Source organism: Grampus griseus (assembly GCF_964374135.1).
Source record: "Grampus griseus genome assembly, chromosome: 14".
NCBI lineage: Eukaryota > Metazoa > Chordata > Mammalia > Artiodactyla > Delphinidae > Grampus > Grampus griseus.
In genome coordinates this window covers 62,245,414-62,273,029 of record NC_139008.1, presented here as the reverse complement: position 1 = coordinate 62,273,029, position 27,616 = coordinate 62,245,414, and the positions used below count along the sequence as shown (strand labels likewise).

General features: G+C 38.4%; 1 protein-coding gene across 2 annotated transcripts in view; it reads right to left on the bottom strand.

The window, feature by feature from the left end:
* The window catches only part of TPX2 (TPX2 microtubule nucleation factor), a 59,606-nt gene that overhangs the window by 27,269 nt on the left and 4,721 nt on the right, over positions 1-27,616 (bottom strand). For both annotated transcript variants that reach the window (XM_082671074.1, XM_082671075.1), the window contains exons 3-7: positions 17,511-17,679; positions 15,068-15,187; positions 7,809-7,935; positions 1,034-1,162; positions 13-141 (exon numbers count right to left, since the gene is read on the bottom strand). In XM_082671074.1, the coding sequence (XP_082527200.1) occupies positions 13-141; positions 1,034-1,162; positions 7,809-7,935; positions 15,068-15,187; positions 17,511-17,616 (611 nt within the window). In that variant the 5' untranslated portion in view covers positions 17,617-17,679. The remainder of the gene's footprint in view (positions 1-12; positions 142-1,033; positions 1,163-7,808; positions 7,936-15,067; positions 15,188-17,510; positions 17,680-27,616) is intronic.

The window sequence follows — 27,616 nt, the reverse complement described above, 5'->3', positions numbered from 1 at the left end:
ATAGAATCATACCTTACAGGTGGGATACAAGGCACAGTATGTCTGCCCTTGGCTTTCTCCGGGGAAGACTCATTCTTTTCAGAAGTATCTTGATGAGCACTGCCTTCTTCCTCTTCCTCTGGCTTCTTTTTATTGTGAGAACTTGAGTTGAAAAGAACAAAAAATATCCTCTCAATTCCCTACAGCATATCCTGCTCTACCCTCCTCCACAGATCTACCACACATGACTTAAATTTTCTCATTCTTTAGGACAAAAACCATGTTTCAACAGCAAGACTCTTCCAATAGTATCATCAGATCATATATTCCAATGGCTACAATGGGTAAACTTTGAGAATGCCAATAGAAGTCAGGGTAAGAGCTGTCTGGTGATGGTTCAGGAGGGTAGGAAGAGATTCCAACTGCTCATCATCAAATGAACAAATGCCAGACAGCTAGTTGTCTCCTCAATATTTATTCTACTTTCTTTCTTATTAACAGAACCCCAATTTTGCTTGGGGCAGCAATGTATGAAGGCAAAAGTATTGTACTTGCTTCAACAGTCTCTACTGCAGCTAGAGGGGATCTAATTTACAGTTCAGTCAACTGAGGCATAACATAAGCGTTTCTGGAAAATACTTCACTTTCCTGATATGGGTGCTGCCCCTCTTTCTTTGCCAGACCCTTCTTCTTCTCTCAAACATGGATATGATACCTAGAGATATAGTAGCTATCTTCAGATAATGAGGCAACAAGCACTGAGAAGAAGCTAAGAAACACAGAGCAGCCATCTTGAGCAACAAGTATGAAAAAAACCCCTAAGACTCAAAGAGATGTCATTGAACCAAAGCAAACTACTTTCAGACTTCTGTGAAGCAAATAAATCACTATTCCTTAAACCTCTCTAGTTAAATAGAGACGTCTTATTACCTTCAGCAAAATACATTCCTAACTGATAAAAATAAGAACAAGCACCACGTATTCTGCTTGCCATTACCATAGGAGCAAACGGAGTAAAAATCTATGTCAGCAGACAGAAGCTGTGGCTACTTACACTCTCATTTTTTTGGAGGGTGGAATTTCATTGACGATTACAGGAGTAGCACATCTCTTGGCTTTCATTTGTACATGGTGTTTTTCTTTCTGTTCCAAATTCTTCTGAGCAGAGAGTCTAAGAGATCTTCTATGGTAGAAGAATTGACAAAACTTATTTGTAATGAATACATCTACTATATGTGCAAATACTCCTCAGAAATGTGAAAATATGTCAAACTACAAAGGGCTATAAAAAGTGGTATTATTTCTGCTCTAAAAAAAAAAGTGGCATTATTTCTGCTCTAAAAATCTAATACCTTCTCGTCTTACTAATCGTTTTTGAAAATTCACCATAAAATGTTGGTACTTAAGTGCATTGGTGTTTGTAAATTAGACCTCAATAGAGCTGATTTAATTTTGTAAAAGAGCACTGGCAATCACCTAGTACAACTCCCTCCTTTTGGAAGTATGAGTAAAAGTAAAAGAAGATGAGGTGACTTGACCCTGTTACACAGCTAATTGCTGTCAGACTTAAAATTAGAAATCAGATCTCCTGGAAATTTACTACCAAGTGTTTATTTTCTCCACTTTCTTTTAGCCATGGCCTCCTATTTTTGTTAAAATATATAACACATAACAAAAAGTACACAAAACAAAAATTAAGTTAAGTGATTACAAAGTGAAGACTCATGAAATCACCACATAGACTAAGAAACAAAACACTGGCAGCAGATGCTATCTTGACTTTTACAGTAATGATTACTTTTTCTTTATCATTTTACCATACAAACATGCATTCCATAAACATGGGCTGTTAGTTTGGAAAGGAAGCAAAAAACGTTATGTAATAATCAGACTACTGCAAGCATTTTTTCTGTCTTGGTTTATTTTACTCAACAATATGTTTGTGAGGTTCAACCACACTGACTCACGTAGTTCGAATTCACTGACTTTCAGTGCTGTGTAACATTCATTGTAGGAACATACCATTATTTACCCAGCTTACTGTTGATTCTCACATAATGTCTCTTGATGTACACATTGTTGTTGGGTATGTTAAGTTGTAAGATTGCTAGGTCACCGATAGACATTGGTTTATCAACTAAAGTTATTTTCCAAGGTGCTTGTACCAATTTATGCTTACACTGACTAATTTACAAAGTCTACACTGCTCTACATTCTCCAAAACAGTTAGTATTGTCGGATGACTTAATTTTAATCATATAAATTGGTATAGAGTAGAAACTCATTGTGGTTTTAATTTGCTTTTCCCAGTGAGACTGAGCACCTTTTCACATGTTAACTGGCCATTTGGCCATCCTCTTTCATAAAGTGCTAGTTAAGCCTCCTGGTTGTTTTCTACTGCATTGTCAATCCTTTTCTAATTGATTAGTAGGAATTCTTTATATTCTGTGAATATGAGGTCCTTTGTAGGTTTTTAGTGTTACAAATATCTCCTCCCAATCTGAGGCTTGGCTTTTCACTCTCCTTATGGTATCATCTGATTAGACAAATATGCTCAAATACAACAACCTCCTTCCCTGAAAGCATGTCAGTGTTTTTCTGTGTGGATTCTATTTAAGAAATCTTTCCCTATTCCAAGGTCATGAAGATATTCTCCTATATTTCCTTACATGAGCTTCAGCTTTCACATTTAGATCTACAAGCCACCTTGTACTTTCTCTTTTCTATGGAGTGAGGTAGGGGCTAATTCCCATTTTGTTTTATGTGGCTATCCATTGTCCAATCATTGTTTATTGAAGGGGGAAAAATAAAAACACCCTCTCCCCAAAGGTCTGCAGTACCACATTTGTCATATATTGTGTCCATATATGAGAGAGTAAGCTTTTATTTGATTCCATTGGTCTCATTTATCCTTGGGTAATACCACAAAGTCTTTATAATATTGCTATCTACTAGACACTTCAAAAGTATTTTGACTATTCTTGGACCTTTGCATTTCTGTATAAATTTTAGCACCAATTTATCAATGTCCAAACTGAAAACCTTTGGGATTTTTGTAGAGATTGCGTTGAATCTATACATCAGATAAGGAGATTTGACATATTTACATTACTGAGTCTCTCAAACCATGAACATGGTTATGTCCTGCCATTTATTTAGATCTTGTTTAATTTCTCTCAAGTCTTAAGATGTATTAGTATATATTCAAATTGTTATTAGATTGCGTAGAGTAACTAATTTTTAAATCTTTATCATAAAGAATTTAAAACTTAGTAAAAAGTGAAGAGAATAATATAATGAACCACCAGGTACTACTCATCATTCAGCTTCAAAAATTTCAACTTATAGCCAATCACACTGTCAATTTTCCCTCCATCCACGCCTGCCTAGCTTTTGAAGCAAATCCCAAATTTCAGATCTTTCACCTGCAAATATTTTCATATCAATCTCTAAAAGTACTCATAAAAACAATTACATGGAGTAATACAGAGTGCATTTATCATGCAAATCTTCTTGCATATTATTACGAAATGTACACAATATATAAAAATATGACTACTTGAAGGCACTGAAAAGTGACCAAAAGCAGGCAGAAAAAAGAGAAACATTTATCCATGAAAAGCAACTACAAAGGTTAAGAGTTATGAGTTAGTAGCTTTTTTGCCTGAGGGCACACCCCAAATGCGGCAGCTCCAGCAGCGGAAAACTCTAATCTCATTGGCCGTAGATAACGGAAGATAGAATTCAGGCCAGTACAGCAGCTGGAAATAGGAGGAAAGTCCCGGTAGTGAAAGAGCTACAGAAAAGGTATCACCCAAAGTCTGAGCCAAAACTCTGCACAAATTCCTATGTATTACTATATATGCTAACTATGCATGTTTAGAGGAGACTGGGGGGCCCAGTGAAAAAGCAGAAACTGGTGAGGTGTCCATCCTTAAAAGACATAAATGCACTAGGTAAGACACTGGTGAGTTCACTGGTTTTTATTTGATTCAGTGCATTCCCCAATGTGTATATAGTAGAATGGCACACAGCTAAAGTCTTACTAGCTTTAGGTATCAGAAGACAAACATTAGGGCTGGCAAAACAACTGGAAATTTAGAGGCAAAATGAGAAGCAAGAGAACCAGAGAGGATGAACACTTAAGCCTCAGTATAAACTCTACTCGGTCTTGGCTGACCACTAACATTTTCAGGCACAGGGGAGACTCCAGGGAGCCAGACTAAAAAAACAACTGTATATGCAGATATATGAATGGCCAGTAATCAAATGAAAATGTGATCAACATCATCAGTCATCAGAAAAATACAAATTAAAAACACAATGAGGGACTTCCCTGGTGGTTCAGTGGTTAAGAATCTGCCTGCCAATGCAGGGGACACGGGTTCCAGCCTTGGTCCAGGAAGATCCCACATGCCGCGGAGCAACTAAGCCCATGTGCCACAACTACTGAGCCTGTGCTCTAGAGCCTACGAGCCACAACTACTGAGCCTGCATTCCACAACTACTGAGCCCACGCGCCTAGAGCCCATGCTCCACAACAAGAGAAGCCACCGCAATGAGAAGCCCGCACACCACAACGGAGAGTAGCCCCTGCTCACTGCAACTACAGAAAGCCTGAGCACAGCAACAAAGACCCAAAAAATAAATAAATTTATTTTAAAAAAAATACAATGAAATATCATTAAAGAGACTGACAATACCAAGTGTTGGCCAGGATATGGAGCAACTGATACTCTCATATACTGCTAATGGGAATGTAAAATGGTACAGTCACTTTGGAAAAATTCTGTTTCTTATAAACATACACTTAGCAGTACGGTCCAGCAATTTCACTCCTAGGTATTCACCCAAGAGAAACACGTCCTCACAAAAATCTATAGGCAAACTACTCATAGCACCTTTATTTATAATAACCCCAAACTGGAAACAATTCATATGTCCTCAACTGGTTAATGGATAAACTGTGGTATATCCATCCAACAGAATTTATTATCAGCAATAAAAAGGAACAAAATATTAATATATGCAATGACATGAATGAATCTCAAAAGCACATGCTAAGTGAAAGAACTCAGATATAAAAGAGTACATACTATACAATTCCATTTATAAAAATATCTAGAACAGGCAAAGTTAATCTATGGTGACAGAAATCAGAACAGTGGCTGCCTCTGGGTGGGAGGTGGGAAAGTGAGAAGGCAGAAAGAACAGTAAAAGTTGAATTTAAAGGGAGAGGAATAAGGGAATGTTCTGAGGTGATGGAATTTGTTCTATGTTGGTATCGTGGTTGCATTATAGACTTGTCAAAACTAATCAGACTGTGCCCTCAAGAGCTGTACATTTTACTATATGTAAATTATACCCCAATAAAATTAGTTAATTTTTTTAAAATGGACAGAGTTTCATTAAAAATTAGAAGGAAAGAAGGCAACGTACATGAAGACATGGCCATTTTGGACCACTACTTAAATTCAATATACAATGATATTATAAAGTCAAGAGAAGAACTGCTGAATGTCTTTAGGGAGAAGTTGCTAAGGGATGAGACTATAAAAATTAAAACATATATGTGGGGCTTCCCTGGTGGCGCAGTGGTTAAGAATCTGCCTGCCAATGCAGGAGACACGGGTTCAAGCCCTGGTCCGGGAAGATCCCACATGCTGCGGAGCAACTAAGCCCGTGCACCACAACTACTAAGCCTGCACTCTAGAGCCTTCGAGCCACAGCTACTGAAGCCCACATGCCTAGAGCCCGTGCTCCGCAACAAGAGAAGCCACCGCAATGAGAAGCCCATGCACTGCAAAAAAGAGTAGCCCCGCTCGCCACAACTAGAGAAAGCCCATGCACAGCAACAAAGACCCAACACAGCCAAAAATAAATAAATAAATAAATTTATTTTAAAAATATATGTGGTAAAGCAACACCTGCATGGAAAAATTATTATTATAGACTAAGGCCTTATTGACTTTTAACTATTCTGAGTCAAAGGAGTTTTAGCCATCTTTTAGCTTATCCATCAAAATCATGTGAGAAGAAAATAGTAGGAAATTTGTATGATTATCTATACCTTCCTATTCCATCTGCTCTTCTTTTCTAGATTAGGCATCCCTAGACTAAGATAAATCTGAGATCTAAGATAAATGGCACTAATGTTTTACCTCTTTATGCATTTTCATAATGCAGTCTCATTTACAAACTACTACCACATGTTATCCTATTTGGCCATTTCTTGCAATAAGCCTGAGAGAGACGGTTATTCTCAGTAAACTAAGGTTTTGAGTAGTAGAGATACCTGCCTTTAAAACAAATGAAACAAAAACAATTCAGATCTTCTGATTCTGTGAACAGCTGGCTTTCTGTCATACCATCATTTCCCAAAAGCATTCAAAAATTCATTCAGAATGTGGGGCAATTTTAGTAATATACATATTCAAAATGCAGAAGCCAAGACACTAGCACTATCTTGGACTCTGAAGGAATCTATAGGATACTGGGTCCCTTTTCCATAGGGACTTAACAATCTAAACATGGAACAGAAACCACAGAATCAACCTGTAGCAATCTCTTAAATTTCCTGTGATAGCTGGTTGAATCTCACAGAATTTTTCAATTAAAAGGGGCTTCTTCACCAGAAAAGATTAAAATAAGCATGTATGATACCATCTTCAAAAGGTGATCCCCTTACACCAGCATGAGGGTTTGTAAAGGGTAATTTCATTACTTCTGAGCAATTGTATTATAAATACTCTGCCATTCCTCAATATTGTTGACATCAAAGTATAAAGCATTAAATAGTTCTGGAATTTATTTATTTATTTTTAAATATTTATTTGTTTATTTGGCTGCACCGGCTCTTGGTTGCGGCACTTGGGATCTTCATTGCAGCATACGGTTCTTTTAGTTGTGGTATATGGAATCTTTAGTTGTAGCATACGAACTCTTAGTTGCAGCATGTGGGATCTAGTGCCCTGGCCAGGAAACCAACCCAGGACCCCTGCATAGAGAGCGTGGAATCTTAGCCACTGGACCACCAAGGAAGTCCCCAGTCCTCGAATTTAAACTCTGTGGGTGAGTGGTAATTATTAGATGGTGAAAGTTTTTTTGGCCATGTTGTGCGGCTTGTGGAATCTAAGTTCCCCGACCAGGGATTGAACCCAGGCCATAGCAGTGAAAGTGCTGAGTCCTAACCACTGGACCACCAGGAACTCCCAAGTGAAAGTTTTTAAAAATCTAATTCAAATAATCTTTTGATTAGTGCCATCTGAAGGCAACTAATATTAAGACTAACAGCTTTGTTTTGGTTAAAAAGAGGATACTGATACAACATTCAAAGACATTGGATTTTCAGAGGTTCCTAGTGCCAAGAGTACAGCTTACCCCACCCATCCATCCACCCCTTCACTCAAGACTTTATTCAGCTTTGCTCCTGCAAGACACTGTTAGGTACTAGGGATACATGACACTTGCCCTTATGAAGTTTATTTACAACCTATACACAGGAAAAAAAAAAAAAACCTGCCACATATCCATACAAATAAATGTAAATGGCAACCCATGTTGACAGCACAAATAGCAAGGACTTTGGAACCAAAGTGATCAGTCGGAATCCTGTCTCTGAAATAAATCTGCCTTGGGCAAGCAACTTAGTACATCTGAGCCCTTATCTATAAATTAAGCATGTTACCTACAACTCATAAATGTTATGAAGATTAAATAAGGTAACATGAAGAGTCTAATGTAGTATGGAACACATAGTAGGTGCTCCAGTAACTCTTCGTTGAACGTTATTAATATAACCACCACTTCGAACACCAAAACAGTCTTACCTCTGAGGCTGAGCTAGAATATTTCTTGATGTGGTTCCTTTGACTTTCAGAGAAGAACAAGCATTTGTTGGAATGGACTCTTCCACCAGGTTTTCTTTTTCTGCCTCTTTGTTATAAGTGTTGTCAACTGCAAGAGAGCAAAAACTAGTCAGTACTCAAATCCCAAGGAAATGAGTTGGAGATGAGAGATACATGTGTATATATATGACTTAATACAGAATTCTAGATTGCAAATTGTGTGTGTATGTGTGTGTGTATCCCTCCTAAGCAGTGAAATCTTATGCAGAAGAGCAATTTATAAAAGCTACTTTGGTTGAAGCAGAAATGAAGTATCCAGGGCCCTGCCTATTTGCCAGCCTAAGGCATCACCTCAGAAAAAAGTATCCCAAACACATTCTTATGACATTTTTTTTTAACATCTTCTCATGACATTTTAAAAAGATAAAATTCTGAAAGCTTCCACAGAGAAAAAGAAATCACGTAAGGAAGGAAAATAGGATAAGCTGAATTCCTCATCAGTAACACAGGACGATAAAAGATAACAGAATAATGCCTTCAGAAAAGTCAAGAAAAAATCTTTTAATCTGCAATTCTATATTAAAAGTAGCAAGGAAAAAGCAACAAGTTACATACAAGGAAATTCCCATAAGGCTATCAGCTGACTTTTCAGCAGAAACTGCAGGCCAGAAGGAAGTGGCACGATATATTTAAAGTGATGAAAGGGAAAAACCTACAACCAAGAATACTTTACCCAGCAAGGCTCTCATTCAGATTTGATGGACACATCAAAAGTTTTACAGACAAGCAAAAGCTAAAAGAATTCAGCACTGCCAAAAGCAGCTTTATAAGAAATGTTAAAGGGACTTCACTAAGTGAAAAAGAAAAGACCACAACTAGAAACATGAACATTACAAAAGGAAATATCTCATTGGTAAAGGCAAATATACAGTAAAAGTAGTAAATCAACCACATACAAAGCTAATAGGAAGGTTAAAAGACAAAAGTAGTAAAATCATCTGTATCTACAATAAGCAGTTAAGGGATACACAAAACAATTAGATGTAAAATATGATGTCAAAACAGTAATCATACAGGGAGGAGAGTACAAATGCAGGGTTGTTAAAATGCATTTGAAATTATGAGATCAGCAACTTAAAATAGAGACATACAGATTGATAACTATAAACCTCACAGTAATCACAAACCAAAAATCTATAATAGATACACACACACACAAAAAGAGAAGGAATCCAAATATAACACTAAAGACAGTCATCAAACCACAAGGGAAGAGAACAAAAAAAGAACAAAGGAACAAAACCTGACATACAAAAACAACCCCAAAACAATTAACAAAATGGCGATAAGTAGATACATATCAATAATTACTTTACATGCAGATGGACTAAATGTTCCAATCAAAAGACACAAAGTGGCTGAATGGATACAAAAACAAGACCCATATATATGCTGCCTACAAGAGACTCACTTCAGATCTAAAGACACACTCAGACTGAAGGTGAGGGGATGGAAAAGAGTATTCCATGCAAATAGAAATCAAAAGAAAACGGGGTGTCAATAATGATATCAGACAAAATAGACTTTAAAACAAAGAATGTTACAAGAGACAAAGAAGTACACTACATAATGATCAAGGAATCAATCCAAGAAGAAGATACAGCAATTATAAATATATATGCACCCAACAGAGAACCACCTAGATACAGAAAGCAAATATTTACAGACAGAAAGGGAGAAATTGACAGTAACACAATAACAGTAGGGGACTTTTAACACCCCACTTATATCAATGAACAGATCATCCAGACAGAAAATCAGTAAGGAAACACTGGCCTTAAATGACATATTAGACCATATATATAGAGAGAAAACATTCTATCCAAAAGCAGCAAAATACATATTCTTTCCAAGTGCACATGGAACATTCTCCAGGATAGATTACATGCTAGGCCACAAAACAAGCCTCGGTACCTTTAAGAAAACTGAAATCATATTAAGCATCTTTTCTGACCATAACACTATGAGACTAGAAGTCAACTATAAGAAAAAAACTGCAAGAAACAAAAACACATGGAGTCTAAACAATATGCTACTAAACAACCAATGGATCACTGAGGAAATCAAAGAAGAAATCAAAATATACCTGGAAACAAATGAAAACAAAAACACAATAATCCAAAAATCTATGGGATGCAGGAAAAGCGTTCTAAGAGGGAAGTTTATTGCAATAGAAGCTTACCTCAGGAAACAAGAAAAATCTCAAACAACCTAAGCTTACACCTAAAGAAACTAGAAAAAGAAGAACAAACAAAACACAAAGTTAGTAGAAGGAAAGAAATCATAAAGATCAGAGCAGAAAGAAATGAATAAGCGGAAATAAGTGAAATAGAGACTAAAAAAATAGAAAAGATCAATGAAACTAAGCGTTGGTTCTTTGAGAAGATAAATAAAAGTGATAAACCTTTAGCCAGACTCTTCAAGAAAAAAGAGAGAGGGCCAAAATCAATAAAATCAGAAATGAAAAAGGAGAAGTTACAACTCACACCACAGAAATACAAAGGATCATAGGAGATTACTACAACCATCTATATGCCAATAAAATGGACAACCTAGAAGAAATGGACAAATTCCTAGAAATGTAAAATCTCCTAAGACTGAACAAGGAAGAAATAGAAAATACGAAGAAACCAATTACTAGCAATGAAATTGAATCCATAATTTTAAAAAAACTTCCAACAAACAAAAGTCCAGAACCAGATGGCTTCACAGGTGAATTCTGCCAAACATTTAGAAGAGGTAACACCTATCCTTCTCAAGCTAGTCCAAAAAACTGCAGAGGAAGGAATGCTTCCAAACTCATTCTATGAGGCCAGCATCACCCTGGTACCAAAACCAGACAAAGGTATCATAAAAAAGGCCAATATCACTGATGAACATAGATGCAAAAATCCTCAACAAAATGTTAGCAAACCAAATCTAACAATATATTAAAAGGATCATACACCATGATCAAGTGGGATACCATATCTTCTTTATCCATACCACATACCACTATAAGGAGAAATAAACAAATCCACAATTATAGTCTAAAATTTCAATACCTCTCTCTCTAATTGATAGAACAAGTTGACAGAAAAATCAGTAAGATTATAACAGCCACAAATAATATATAAGCAAATGAGCATGGCTGTATTCCAATAAGACTTCATTTACAAAAATACGTTGTGGTCAAATTATCATGAAGATGTAACAATTACAAACATATACATACCTAACAACAGAGACCCAGATACCCGAAGCAAAAACTGACGAAACTCAAGGGAGAAATAGCCAATTCGGCAATAATAGTTGAAGACTTCAATATCCCTACTTTCAATAATGGACAGAGCCATCAGATAGATGATCAATAAGGAAACAGAAGACTTGAGCAACACTATCAACCAACTTGACCCAACTGACATTTATGTAACTCTCCACCCAATGACGGCAGAATACACATTTTTTTTTTAAGTACACCCAAGTACATTTACCAAGACAGACCATATTCTGGGCCATGAAACAAGTCTCAATACATTTAAAAGAGTTCAAGTCATACAAGTATGTCCTTTCACCACAGTAGAAATCCCCCAAGAAATCAATAACAGATAAGATTTTTGGACCACCCCCACCCCAAATATTTGGAAATTAAATAACACACAGGTAACTAGCAACTAGTAGATAAATTAAGTCCTGGAGATCTAAATGCATAGCATAAATGTTATAATCAACAATACTGTATTATGAACTTCAAAGTTGATGAGACTAGATCTTAATTGTTCTCATCACAAAAGAAATGATAATTATGTGATATGATAGAGGTATTAATTACATTGCACTATATAAATGCATCAAATCAACACTCTGTACATCTTAAACTTACACGATGTTATAAGTCAATTATATTGCAATTAAAAAAAACACATAGGTCGGGACTTCCCTGGTGGTCCAGTGGTTAAGAATCCGCCTTCCAATGCAGTGGACGTGGGTTTGATCCCTGGTCTGGGAACTAAGATCCCACGTGCCGCTGGGCAACTAAGCCCACACGCCGCAACTACTGAGCCCACGTGCTCTGGTGCCCATGCAGCACAACTAGAGAGTCTGTGCACCACAACTAGAGAAGCCCGTGCAGCCAAAATAAAAAAACAAACAAAAAAACCACACAGGTCAAAGATCTCAAAAGGGAAATTAAAAGTATTTTGAATGGAATGAAAATAAAAACATAGCATTTCAAATTTATGGGATGTGGCTAAAGAGGTACTTAGGGGATATTTACAGCAGTAAACACATTAACAAAGAAGAAAGATTTCAAATCAATGGCTTCAGCTGCCACCTTAAGAAACTTTATATATATATTGAACCCCAAAGTAAATAGAAGGGAAATAATAAAGAACAGAATGGAAATCAATGAAATAAAAACCAGAAAAACAATAGGAATAAACAAAAACAAAACCAATGAAGCCAAAAGTTGGTTCTTTGAGAAGATTATTAACACTGATAAATCTTTAGCCAGACTGATTAGGAAAATAGAGAGAGATGACACAAATTACCAATATCAGAAATGAAAGAGGTGATATCACTACAGAATTTATAAGTATCAAAAGGATAATAAGGAAACATTATGAACAACTTTTTGCCTATAAATTCAACAACTTGGATGACACAGACAAATTACTTGAAAAACAAACTACCAAAGCTTATTCAAGAAGAAACAGATAATCGATATCTGTTAAAGAAATTGAATTTTTAGTTAAAAACCTTCCTGCAAAGAAAACTCCAGACCCAGATGGCTTCACTGATGAATTCTACCAAACATTTAAGAAAGATGTAATATCTATTTTACACAAATTCTTCCAGAGAAATGAAGAGAAGGGAATATTTATAGAGTAAGGCCAACATTACTCTATCAAATCAAACAAAGGCATCATAAGGAAAACTACAGATCATTATTCCTCATGAACATAGATGAAAAATTTTCAACAAAAAAATGTAGCAAACTGAACCTAAAATATATATAAAAAGAAAAATACCATCCTGACCAACTGGGGGTTCATCCCAGAAATGAAAGGTTGGCTTAAAATTGGAAAAACAGCATAACTGAGCATAGTTAAAGAATAAAAGAAAAAAGAAAAAAATTCATGTAAACTTCTTAATAAATGCAGAAAAAGCATATGAGAAAATCTAGCTTCCATTACTATAAAAATTATCAGCAAAATAGGAATAGAAGGGAAATTCCTCAACCTGATAAAGGGCATCTATGAAAAAACTACAGTTAACATCATACTTAATGGTGAAAGCCTGAATGTTTTTGCCGTAAGATCAGGAATAAAACAAGCATGTCTACTTCTCTACTCCTATTCAGCATCCTACTAAAGGTGCAGTATGCAAGAAAGAAAAAAACAAAAGGCAGATAACATAATCACCTTTGTAGAAATCTGATGGAATCTACAAAAAAGATACAAACACTACTGAGTTTAGAAGATTGTAGGATATAATATCGACATAGAAAAATTAATTGTATTTGTTTGTACTAGCAACACAATAGAAAGCTGAAATCAAAACAGAGGTCTGAAAAGTGCTTTGAGAACACAGATAAGGGGAATCAAATTAGAGAAAAAAAGATATTTGAGCTGGAACTTGAATGATAAGTAAGGACTTCTCAGTTAGATTAAAGGTATTCAAGGCAGAGGGAATAGCACGGAGACAGGTAAGAATGTGTGCTAACAAAGAACAAAAAGACTGTGGGGCCCAAGGGGTATACATGCATGGAAGCAGTGTACATGGTCTTTGCCACATGATGGGTCATGCAGAGGTCTCTTGCTCTGGGGCTTACTGCTGATATAACAGTCTTAAACTGAAAGTGGTCCAGACAAACTAGGTACATCACATCCTCTTTCAATTCAAGAAGAGCACAAAGACCATCAAAGCAACAGAAAATCTGCCACACTTCTAAGCACCTCAAGTGAAACGTGCACATAGTTCTAACCTCTTATGCAAGAAAGATGGATGTAAAAGTTCAGGATCCTTGTCCAGATCCCAAATTCAATAGATATCACTTGTACTCATGAATGAACTATTTAAAAGTCGGCCTGGGGGCTTCCCTGGTGGCGCAGTGGTTGAGAATCTGCCTGCTAATGCAGGGGACACGGGTTCGAGCCCTGGTCTGGGAGGATCCCACATGCCATGGAGCAACTAGGCCCGTGAGCCACAACTACTGAGCCTGCGCGTCTGGAGCCTGTGCTCCGCAACAAGAGAGGCCGCAACGGTGAGAGGTCCGCGCACCTGCAATGAAGAGTGGTCCCCGCTTGCCACAACTAGAGAAAGCCCTCACACAGAAACGAAGACCCAACATAGCAAAAATAAATTAATTAATTAATAAACTCCTACCCCCAACAACAACAACAACAAAAAGAGTACATGTGAATTCCAGAGTTTACTTATGAGGAGGTTCTATTAAAAATAAAAAAGTCAGCCTAGCAACTCAGACTCTGCAAACTACACAAGTTCACTGAAAACAGCTATTTCCTGATATGGCCCTCTAGTTATTGGTATGACTGAGGCTAGTTTCAGATTTACCCATAAGATTAATTTTCAAATGTTCTAAATTGATTGTGGTGATGACTGCACAACTATGCTGTGAATATATGAAAAAACATTGAAATGTACATTTTAAGCAGGTGAATTGTATGATATGTGAATTATATCTAAATATAGCTACTATTTCAAAATAAGAATCATTTTTGAGGATTTAAAGAATACTTTTTTGTTTTAATCAAATAGACAGTATCTTGCAGATTTAGTAACTATTAGTTTAAGTGTCAATCATCTTTTAAAATCAGATACATGACTCAAAGAATTCTTGTACAGTTAGCAAGCAGTACATTCTTCCCTCCTGCTGTTTTGTTTCCCAGCCAGACCGAGGTTAGGTTACATTAAATCTAGTCATAAAAACAAAATAGTTTTATATCTGGCAATAAAATTCTATGTTAGCTTAATTTCCAAAAGACTGGAAAAAAAAAAAGAAGAATGCAGCACATCATTAGTTTCACGTTCACCATGAAATGAATAAATGAATTAACACATTTCACCAATTAAAATCCAAGGGATACATCATTTAGGTAATTTCCCCAGATCCCTCAGGTTCCTAGTATACTGTTCGACCATTCTGCCAAGCAGCTTTTTTCTAAGATGTTCTTTCTTACCTGGTCTCAAAGGTGTGACATCTTGCTGAAGATTAGCTGTTCTCAGAGGAGTTTTGCTCTGAAAAAGCCCTCCTGTACCATTCTTCCCAGGAAACTTATTCTCCAAATTGGCCTTCTCTTCTGTGAAAAGGTAAAATCACCATCGTGTAAACAATCAGCAAAGAATGCAAAATAAATTAGTGCCATACACCTAATATGGGGCCTAAATAAAGCCTCCTACCAGTATACTTCTAACTCATTTGCAAGTACCAGCAAAGTCCTAGTGATCAAAAAGGAATAAGTACATATTATATGTCAGAGATAGCGACTGCAAAAACTATCACTAAAACACTGGCAACACTGAACAATGTATTATAGAAAAGAAGTGCAGACTCTGTATTGTGAATAGCTCCTTATCTTTGCTTGATACACATTCAGGACCACACAAGCATAAACTGGTCTTATCTACCACCTAAATACAGCATGTTCCTCTTAAAGAAAACTGTATCCAGCAAGACCTGCAAGGCTTACAAGGGACATCTGATAGTCTAATTGTGTTGAGGTTCTTCCTCAACTATGAGAGTGTGGGGTGTATGAGTATGGAACAGAGTTAGGCTCTCTTAAGGAATTTTATCTTAGGTTCTGCTGTGCCCAAAAGCCAGTGCAAAACAGTGAAAAGTGTGTTCTACCAACAGCCTACTGATAGAAATTTTAGGAATGTAGCGAGCCTCAGCAATAACTCTGTGAATGTACACTCTGATTGCAAAACTGTGTAAAAAGATTTGATTATTTGGAAGAAAATTAGAAAGTAATATATTAGAACTAAGGTGATTTTGAAAAAAATAGTGGGATTCATTTTTTCTTCTAAACTGTATCTAATAGTATTGTTATATTAATATTTCCTTTCTTGTTTTCAAGAAAAACTTGGAGAAAGAGATAGACAGCCCAGCTATTTCCTCAGGGTTTCTGTGGGCCAAGGGCATGGGGAAGACTTCTGTATGGCAGCTGGCCGTCTTATCCACCCTTCCTCCTACACCACGCCCAAAAGACCCCTCCTCTCAGGATACCCACTGGATTTTATTAGAATCCTTTTCCAAGAGAATGGCATATGCCATCACATTTGGACACTGCATTATAAGTGTTAAGTACAGCTGCAATGGACTAATTTCTATCCCCCATCACATACTGATTTCTCTTAATGAGGAGGATAAGGACATGAGATAGAAGAAAATGAAGGAGCCCCAGCAAATACTAGCCTCACATATCACTGGGCTCAGATATTACTCCAATGTAATATAAAAACAAAACCACATCCTTATTTGTTGACCTGGTATCAAAGTTTGTGTCATATCACCTGCCCCAACATCAGGCAATCCTATCTCTATTTGGAGATTGGGTTCTGAGTAGCATAATCCCTCCATTTAAAAATGAACTGGGGGGAATTTCCTAGAGGTCCCGTGGTTAGGACTCCCTGCTTCCACTGCAGGGGGCACAGGTTCGATCCCTGGTCAGGGAACTAAGATCCCTCAAGTTGTGTGGTGGGGCCAAAAACTAAAAAAAAAAGAACTGGGGAGAAGCAGCAAGAGGGAGATGAGTATAGTTATAAAAGGGCAACACAGGATCCTTGTGATGTTAGAACTGTTTGATATCTTGACTGTGGCAGATCAACAAACCTAAACAGGTGATAAAATTGCACAGAATTTAATACACATAAATAAAAATAAATACAAATCAAACTGAGGAAATCTGAGTAAGACTGTCAACATCCCATTTCAGTTGTAATATTATACTCTATGCCCAGTGACAGGAGAGCAAGTTTTTATGTGACTGCCATCACTACAGACATGTCCTAGAACTTCACTCAACTTTGTTTCATCTAGATTTTACCATATGTCCCTAAAGCTTAAATATTTGTCATTCTTAACTGGAAAACACTGATTTCTACTGAGAGTCTATTCCCAAAATACTGGGCGTCTCGATTATTTCTATCATATGGTGGATGACAAAGTATCTTGGTGCAGAAAAGAATTTATATTTTTTTAATTTATTTATTTTTATAAATTTATTTATTTTTGGCTGCATTGGTTCTTCGTTGTTCTGCGCAGGCTTTCTCTAGTTGCGGCGACCAGGGGCTACTCTTCGTTGCAGTGTGCAGGCTTCTCAATGCAGTGGCTTCTCTTGTTGCGGAGCATGGGCTCTAGGCACACAGGCTTCAGTAACTGTGGCACGCAGGCTCAGTAGTTGTGGCGCACAGGCTTAGTTGCTCCACAGCATGTGGGATCTTCCCGGACCAGGGCTAAAACCCATGTCCCCTGCATTGGCAGGCGGATTCTTAACCACTGCACCACCAGGGAAGCGCAGGAATTTATATTTTGGTTATCTACAATCCCTTCTATTTTTGAAAGGTCTCCAGCACAAAGCAAGTCACTAACCCTTAAAACAGCAAGAGAAAGCAGATACTTACCAAACCAGGAATCTATGTTTTGGGTATCTTCCTCATCATTCAAAGATGTAAAATTGATGAAGTCTGTTGGAGCATCATAGGAATAGGAGGTTGTAACTTGTGACATTTTTCCCACCCTTGGTGTAGAACAGCAGGTTTGCCCAGTGTTTGTTTCTCAATAGGTCACCTCCTAAGGAAAGAAATAGTTCAGAAACTTGGTGGCACATTTATCTAAGGTACTGATTGCCTAACAATTACTTTGCTTTTATGATCACATTTTGCAATTCTGAAAATCACCTGGGCAGTATGCCTTACTTTTCAAATCACACTAATAGTTAACTTCGCTTTTTCAGTAACTTGAAGACACTCCTTGAGGTAAATATATTGGAATTAGAAAGAGGTCAAATTTGATGAATACCTACAACATGCCATGTACTGTGCTAGGTGTTTTACATTCATTATCTTATTTTCCTCAATCTACCGTTTTCTCATTTCCAGTCTCCTCCACATCCAGTGTGCTTTCTCTCTGCCCTGAATAACCCAATTTCTGAAACACACCATTAAATTTTATACCTACCGACCAAAATCTTACTCATCATTCAAATCCAGTCCAATTCTCTGTAAAATCTTTCCCAGTTTCCACCTATCATACCTAATTGTTGCCTCTCCAAAGCCATAGTGCTTTTATACCATCTAATTTTATATTAGTTAACTATGCAAATGTCTCTCCTAGTAGACGCTAAGTTCCTGTAGATAAGGATGAATTTTACTCACTTGTGTATACCTCATCCATCAAGGAGCTTAGAACAGTATCTCATACATAGTAAAAGCTCAATATAGTTTTGCCAAGTACAGGTTTTTTCTTTAGAAATACTTTCATAAAAATACTATTCCTGGGCATGAAGAGAAAGACTTCAAAAAACACATAAAAGAAAAAAAAAGTATATAAACGGCACAACATGCAGATTAGGTAAAAGAAACATGTCAAAGATATGGGTCCATCCTTACTTCAGCATACTTTGTACAGAAGTACTGTACTGTGTCCTCTGTCTGTGGAAACCTGTGTAGGTTTAAAGTCAGCCCCCACTCCAGCCTTGTATGGTTAAGAAAGTAGCTGGAAGTAATCTGGAAAAGAGCCGAAAGGCCACACTCACTGGTAAATAATTTCCCTATGAAACCCAATGAGCCATTTGTCTTCATCCATGAAATGACATGTACTTCAAAGTATTCTGTATCTTGGAAGAGAAGTAGATATCAGTAACAACTTGCATACACATTTATTAAACTAAGTACCTTTCTGTAAGCCCTTATTTTAGAAATAGGATGGACCATTTTAAAAAATTAGATCACAAAAATAGGTTTCATAAAAATCTACAGTGCCACACTGCTCCAGACACACACACGATACCTCTCTCAATCTCTCTCTCTCCCTCTCCACACACACACACGCACACATTTTGTTTTTTCAAATGGGATCACTGACATTTTGAATTTGCTTCACATATCGTGAGCATATTCCTTGTCAATAAATATAGATATATCAGCAACCACAATTTACTTATCCCTTATTTTAGGATTTTCCCAATATTTTCACTTTAAAGATACTACTAGAAGAATAACCATGTAGCTAAATTTCTGTACATATTCTTAATTCTTCCCTTAAGACAAATTCTTTTTTTTATTATTTATTTATGTTTTGTGTTTTTGTGGGTTTTTTTGTTTTGTTTTGTTTTGTTTTTGCGGTACGCGGGCCTCTCACCGTTGTGGCCTCTCCCGCTGCGGAGCACAGGTTCCGGACGCACAGGCCCAGCGGCCACGGCCCACGGGCCCAGCCACTCCGTGGCATGTGGGATCCTCCTGGACCAGAGCATGAACCCATGTCCCCTGCATTGGCAGGCGGACTCTCAACCACTGCGCCACCAGGGAAGCCCATGTGGGGGTTTTTGGCTGCATTTGGTCTTTGTTGCTGTGGGTGGGTTTTCTCTAGTTGCGGCGAGTGGGGGCTACTCTTCATTGCGGTGCGCGGGCTTCTCCTTGCGGTGGCTTCTCTAGTTGCAGAGCACGGGCTCTAGGTGCACGGGCTTCAGTAGTTGCAGCACGCAGGCCCCAGAGCGCGTGGGCTTCAGTGGTTGCGGCGCATGGGCTCAGTAGCTGTGGCACACAGGCTCTAGGGCACACGGGCTTCAGTAGTTGTGGCACGCAGGCTCAGTAGTTGTGGTGCACGGGCTTAGTTGCTCCTTGGCATGTGGGATCTTCCCAGACCAGGGATCAAACCCATGTCCCCTTGCATTGGTAGGTGGGTTCTTAACCACTGCACCACCAAGGGAAGTCCCAAGACAAATTCTTAAAGATGGAATTGCTGGCTCTTGACACATACTGTGAAAACATTCCTCAGAAGAGTAATACCCACTAGCATTACCAGAGAGGTGTGCCCGTTCTCTTCTGGGCACTAACAGCCCTCAGTGCTCATTTTCTCTATTTTATACCACTATACCTAGGCTGTGAGATAAATCATGAGATTAATTCCACCCAACCTCGTTGCTGCTCAGTGGTTTAGCCATCATTTCATTAGCTTCTCTCAGTGGACTTGGGTAATTCAGAAGGAATTTTTTCTGACAGATATTTAGTTTATATAGTGACATCAACCTATACACCAGAGAACCTCATTCTCCCATGGTCTCTCTTATGAACTCACTGAAGCCACAACTCCACAGATACCTTTATAACAATGTGCCGACTGAGGAACTTAATGTAGAAATATGACATTTTGGAATTGGGAGGAATTTTAAATAACACCTAACTTTTTAAGTTTATAGATAAAGATTAATTAAAGCGAAACGGGGTCCTCCAAGATCACACAACACTACTAATGATTATGGTAAAAACAGTTCCCAAAGGTGATTATACATGCCAGACACCATGAGGTACTAAATTGTACTATTTTAATAACCCTCAACAATCCTCTAAAGCATCAATTATTATTTCCATCCTAGAAGAGGAAGCTGAAGGTAAGGGAGAAGACTTCCCAATATCATACAGTTATATAAAAGCAGAATTAGATCTAGAACTGAGGCCCCTGACTTCAGCACAGTGTTTTTCCTATATCGTTCTGCCCTCTCACCCTATGAATTAGAGAAGCATGTTAATGTAGTTATAGTCTCTGTTTGCATAGAAAATAGTACGGTATTTCTTTCCAAGTAGATCCATTCTTCATAGTCTTTTGCCCTGAATAGAGGATTCTTTATTATCCTCCTTCTAAGTTTTCATTCTCCCCTATTTCTACTTTCATTATTCAGTTTAACTCAATAAGCTATTTATTAGCAGTCCACTCATATTACACACTTGCTAGAGGTCATAAATGTGGGCTTGATAATATCGGAGCTCCTTTCTCACTAATATTCAAGGATGAGACAATATGTCTCATACAAAAGGTAGATCTAGTCTCAGACACAAAGGAATTAAAACCTAGACAGGAGTCCTATTAGACTCAATAAATAAGACAGTATAAATATTTAAATTATACAGTATAAACCATAAGTATAAAGAAAATTAGAGGGACTTCTCTGATGGTGCCGTGGTTAAGAATCTGCCTGCCAATGCAGGGGACACGGGTTCTAGCCCTGGTCCGGGAAGATCCCACTGCCGTGGAGCAACTAAGCCCACGCGCCACAACTACTGAGCCTGGGTGCCGCAACTACTGAAGCCTACGCGCCTAGAGCCTGTGCTCCACAACAAGAGAAGCTACAGCAATGAGAAGCCTGTGCACCGCAACGAAGAGTAGCCCCCTCTCACTGCAACTAGAGAAAACCCATGTGCAGCAATGAAGACCCAACGCAGCCAAAAATAAATAAATTAGTTAAAAAGAAAAAAGGATGAAAATTAGAGATGACGTGGCTTAAGTCAAGTTATGATTAAATACTTTTCATTGAACAGCATCAAAACAGTAAGAAGTGCACTGTAACAGAAGTCACCTCCTTGATTGCCAAGCTTCCAAGCTTGGAGTAGCCATGGGACAGTTCTGGCCAATGAGAATGATGAGAATCTGCTGAGGGATTCATAGGAAAACTCGTACTTACCTGATACAGCTACAGCCCTTGCTCCTGCCATCTTCCTTCAGCTTTCTTCTTGCCTTGAAGGCAGATGTAATGGCTAGAGCTATAGCAGCCATCATATACACAGGAGTAAATGATCAAGAGAATAACATACAATGGCCCTGATATCACTGAGCTATTGATCACTGATGATCAAATATCAGCAACCACCTACCTCTAGACAATAAAACTCTTTTCATATAGGCTGTTAAAGTCACATTTTCTTTCACTTAAAGCCAAAAACAATCCCAACATAGAAATCCAGAATTCTAGCCCTCTCCCTGGCATTACTTGATGTATATGATAATGGGCAAGTCACTGCACCTTTCTGCCTACCTACTTCCCGTAAACAAGTGAGAAGGTATTTTGAGTGCTATGAAATACACTACCGTATGATATTATCACTGCCTTTTCACCTACTGATACCTTTCCTCTCCTTGACCACATCTATTCAAAGGACATTGTTGAAAGATTCTCCAGCAATTGACAGTGGTTAAAATTCCCCTGCTGCAAGGAGGAAGTTTTCCAGTTCTTGTGAACAAACATGCTGGAAGACATGGGAAAATCTTGGATTCCCATGATCTTAATGCCTAACCCAGGTCACTGGGAAGACTTCCCAGGCAGGAATGTAATGAAGACAACCAAAGCTGGGGGAGGGAAGAGGCAGGAATGTAATATGCAGCAACCCCACTTAGCCTCCTAAAAACTATGATTCCACCAAAGCATGCTGCTGAAAACCACCTGGAAAGTATTCAAATTTAAACCCTCACATCCTTTTTTCCTTTTTTTAATTACGGAGCTACACTGCTAGCCCCTGTGGAGGGCAATTTACATTTTTCTTTCTGATACATCTTGCCAAATGTAGAAATTTATCTTACAGATATGTATTTATACATATGTAAATATAAGAAAATTCACATAGCAGTGTTCATAAAAGCCAAAAAACTGAAAACCCCAATTCCACCAATAGATTAGTTGAATAAATTATGGCACAACCATATATTGAAATATTAAGTAACTTTAATATTAGATAACTTTACAGATGTGATTTGTACAAAATGAGCTCCAAGAGCTACTAAGTGAGAAAAGCAAAATGCACAAGTGTGTGCTCCCATTCAGGTTATAAAAGAGGGAAAGGGGCAGGGTTTCCCTGGTGGCACAGTGGTTAAGAATCCACCTGCCAATGCAGGGGACAGGGGTTCAATCCCTGGTCCGAGAAGATCCCACATGCCGCGGAGCAACTAAGGCCATGTGCCACAACTACTGAGCCTGCGCGTCTGGAGCCTGTGCTCCGCAACAAGAGAGGCCGCAATAGTGAGAGGCCCACGCACCGCGATGAAGAGTGGCCCCCGCTTGCCACAACTGGAGAAAGCCCTCGCACAGAAACAAAGACCCAACACAGCCATAAATAAATAAATATAAATAAATAAATAAATAAAAATAAAATAAAATGTTCCTGTGTATTGACCTAAAAAAATAATAGCTATTAATTACTGAGTCCTTATGACAAGCCAAACAGTGTTTTCATATATTAACTCACTAAATCCTCGCAATAATCCTGTAAAGTAGGTACTGTTATTATCTTAATTTTACAGATGAGGAAAATGAGGCACAGAAAGATTTACTATTTGTTCATGGTCATGAAGCTAAGAAGTAGCAGAGCCAGGATTCAAACCCAGACAGGCCCTAAAGGGAGTGTCCTTATCCACTGCCTCTCATATTTATTTAAAAACAGATATTTATGTAGATCAATATCAAATGTCAAGGAGCGAGAGACAAAACCATTTACAGATAACAATAACTTCCAAATACTGATTGTCTACCTCAGGCCAAGCACTTTACGAGGCACTTCACATAAATCATCTCATTTAAACTGCATTAACAATGTATAAGGTAGATATAGTCATCACCATCTTACAAATAAGGAACTGGCTCAACTACTCCAGGATCCTGGTGATCCAGGATCACCAACTAGTATGTAGCAATATTGAGTTTTAAGACCAGGTTAATAGGATTCCAAAATCTGGGGTCACTATAATATACAGGGTTTTCCTATAAATATTCCTTCAAAAATGAGGCAAGTAGGGACTTCCCTGGCAGTCCAGTGGTTAAGACTCTGTGCTTCCACTGCAGGTGGCACGGGTTCAATCCCTAGTCGGGGAACTAAGATCCCATATGCTGCACAGTGCAGCCAAAAAAAAAAAATGAGGTACGTAACCAAATCTTACTAACCTGTTAGACAAATACAGAAATAAACTCTGCTCTATAGAAAAATTAAGTATTCCTGACAAGTTGTGCAAAAAGAACACTTTGGTAAATTAAAAACCCTATTCTAAGTATACCAGGAAAACTCTGAGCTGAATCCTCTCATAAACTAAAATATCACCCCTTAATTTCTCTTTTTCTAAGTTTGTACTCTTGCATATAAATTTTTGCTGTAAACAAGATGGAGGTTAGTTTGAACCTCTCAGTGGATATTCCAGAGTAGACTATTCACGCATCTGAAGGAGGGACGTCCTCTGAGGTCTAGGACTGCATTTGATCGGTGGGGGTTAAAAGGCGAAGGGGGCTGAAACCTAAATATACCTTATCTTTATTTAGATGAAATTTTAAAACCAAAATACTATTTTTTAAAACAACCTCTTGCTGGAGAGGGTGTGAGGAAAGGGAACCCTCCTGCACTGTTGGTGGGAATGTAAATTGATACAGCCACTATGGAGAACAGTATGGAGGTTCCTTAAAAAACGAAAAATAGAACTACCATATGACCCAGCAATCCCATTGCTGGGCATATACCCTGAGAAAACCATAATTCAAAAAGAGTCATGGGGCTTCCCTGGTGGCGCAGTGTTTGAGAGTCCGCCTGCCGATGCAGGGGACACGGGTTCGTGCCCCGGTCTGGGAAGATCCCACATGCCGCGGAGCGGCTGGGCCTGTAAGCCATGGCCGCTGAGCCTGCGCGTCCGGAGCCTGTGCTCCGCAACGGGAGAGGCCACAACAGTGAGAGGCCCATGTACTGCAAAAAAACAAACAACAACAAAAAAAAGAGTCATGTACCACAATGTTCATTGCAGCACTATTTACAATAGCCAGGACATGAAAGTGTCCATCAACAGATGAATGGATAAAAAAGATGGGGCACATATATACAATGGAATATTACTCAGCCATAAAAAGAAATGAAATTGAGTTATTTGTAGTGAGGTGGATGTACCTAGAGTCTATCATACAGAGTGAAGTAAGTCAGAAAGAGAAAAACAAATACCGTACGCTAGCGCCCTTATATGGAATCTAAAAAAAACACTATGGATGAACCTAGTGGCAGGGCAGGAATAAAGATGCAGACGTAGAGAACGGACTTGAGGACACAGGCTGGGAAGGGGAAGCTGGGACGAAGTGAGAGAGCAGCACTGACATATACACACTACCAAAATGTAAAATGGGTGGCTAGTGGGAAGCTGCTCCATAGCACAGGGAGATCAGCTCGGTGCTTTGTGACGACCTAGAGGGGTGGGATAGGGAGGGTGGGAGGGAGGCTCAAGAGGGAGGGGATAAGGGGATATATGTATACTTAGAGCTGATTCACTTTGTTGTACAAGAAACTAACATAATATTGTAAAGCAATTATACTCCAATAAAGATATTAAAAAATAAACGACCTCTTTTTCAAAAAGCTTCTTTTGAGCTATCTTTTGGTCTAATACAGCCCCTTGCCCCCACCCCCCAACCAAAAGAGGGGAACAAACAGATAAATATATATCCATTGAGAAGTCTGATTCTCCTCAATAAAGAGTGATGGCACAAGTACATGAACAAAACCAAAAGTAACTACTGGGTTATGCTAGCGTCACTACGCTGCCTCTCCCACAAATAATAAATATTAGGATGTGAAACCTTCAAATATTAAAGGACTGGGCTTCCCTGGTGGCGCAGTGGTTGAGTCCGCCTGCCGATGCAGGGCACATGGGTTTGTGCCCCGGTCCGGGAAGATCCCACATGCCGCGGAGTGGCTGGGCCCGTGAGCCATGGCCGCTGAGCCTGCGTGTCCACAGCCTGTGCTCCGCAACGGGAGAGGCCACAACAGTGAGAGGCCCGCATACCGCCAAAAAAAAAAAAAAAAAAAAAAAATTAAAGGACTAGTGGGAAATGGAACAGGCCAAGGCCAAAGCTAACTGTTTAAATGAGAGCCCCAAGCAAGGTGGAACTGGATGCCTTCCTGCACCGCTTAATCAAGACTGAATTTCTGTCAACAGGTTTCACTGAAAAAAAAAAAAAAAAAAGGCACATGCGTCAACCACATTCCCCCACACAAATCAAGCTGCCAAGCAAGAGAATCGGCTTCACATTTCAAAATTATCTGAATCCACCACAACTTCAGACTCTTGCAAAACTAGAACCATTCTGAGTGAAGAAATAGCTCTTCCTGACCAATAATCCTATGATAGACAGGTAAAGGTTTCTCCCATATGTTATGAACTAGTTAGGTTCCTTTTAAAACTGCTTATCAAGTGCCATCCATCACATCACATGGCTAATTTTTGTTTCCAAAAAACAAAGATTGAAAAGATATATATAATCCTTTCCCTTAAGGAACTCACAGTAATTTTGACACAGGGTGATCTTTGCTGTGGAAGTGCAGAGAAGGGGAATAGATGAAGGAGGGTCAGAGAAGGCTTCCTGGTGGAAGTGATACATAAAAGATACAGATAGACCTGCAGAGTTCTACAGGCTAAAGATGAATATTGACTTTTTCTAGGGGAAGAAATAAATGGAAAGGGAAAACAAATAGGGGGAAGTACACAATTGAGGAAGATTGCAAAAGAAGCAAAGTAACCTATTTCCACATTCATCTGAAATTAACCTCCAAGGGTCCCTGTCTCTCTTCACTATCAAACCAAAAATAACCAGCCATGACAAGCTCTGTAAATCAAAAGGTGCAGGTTCAGAGCGGGTGGAGGAAAGCTGTAAAAGGCTGCAGTCTAAGTAAGGTTGAAAGAGACTAGCAGCTCCTGAGCAAAACGAAGACTTTGGTGTGACAAATGATCCCAAGTACCTCACTATACAAGTTTGTGAACTGTGTATTGCCTAATTCTATTGGAGGAAAAATCATGAGTTAAATAAATGGTAATGTAATAGAATAAACAGAGTAAGGCAAGATCTCATTAGAAGTGTAGTTAGTTAAAATGGTCCCATCCCAGGCAGTGCCATTTCCCCAGGGACACCCTCTCCTATTTTCACAAGGGATAAGAGATCCTGTTACACTACCACAAGTTAGAGTTGAGTTATTGTCATCTTAACCAGGGAGAAAACACCTACATTTCTTTTTCTTGTACATAAGGATTAGCAGGAGACAGTAAATGGCAACATAATACAGACAGCAATTTTAAATGTTCATCAAAGTCACAAACTAAGTCTGAAGGAAGTTAATGGACTTTGTGTTTCCACATTTGTTTGCTAACTTCTATGATGAAATCGGATCTATTTACAGAAACAGATCTATGAAGCTTCCAAAATTGGGTCATTTTAAAATCCAGTGACAATCTCTCACTGTCCAAGCACTTAGAAGTCAGCACAGGACACATGGACACTTGTTCTAATTCATCACTGTCCAGAAATCTCAAGCAAATACATTTTTCTACCATTTTCCTCCCAAACTTGTGAGTTTCTTATCACTGTTTTTGAAGGATTACAAATTCAGTTCCGCTTTTTTTATTCAACCACAGAACTCTATAAACCATAATCCACTCTTACATGACTAACAGGACCTGGATAGAAATCAAAGATGCCATTTACCTCTAGGCCAAATAACAACACAGATCTTTTTAATACCAAAGTTTGCTGATGTTCCAAAAGTAAGAAGCTGAAAGAGTTTGTAAGGGTTGACAGTGGGGCTACAGGAGGTTACAATCCTAGTCAAATCTCAATCATTCAGTCTTGTAGAGATTTATATCCCTCAAAAGGTATCTGATTTGGAAAGCAGACAGACAGAGACACACCCACATACACACACACCCTAAAAAAGTGATAATCAATGAG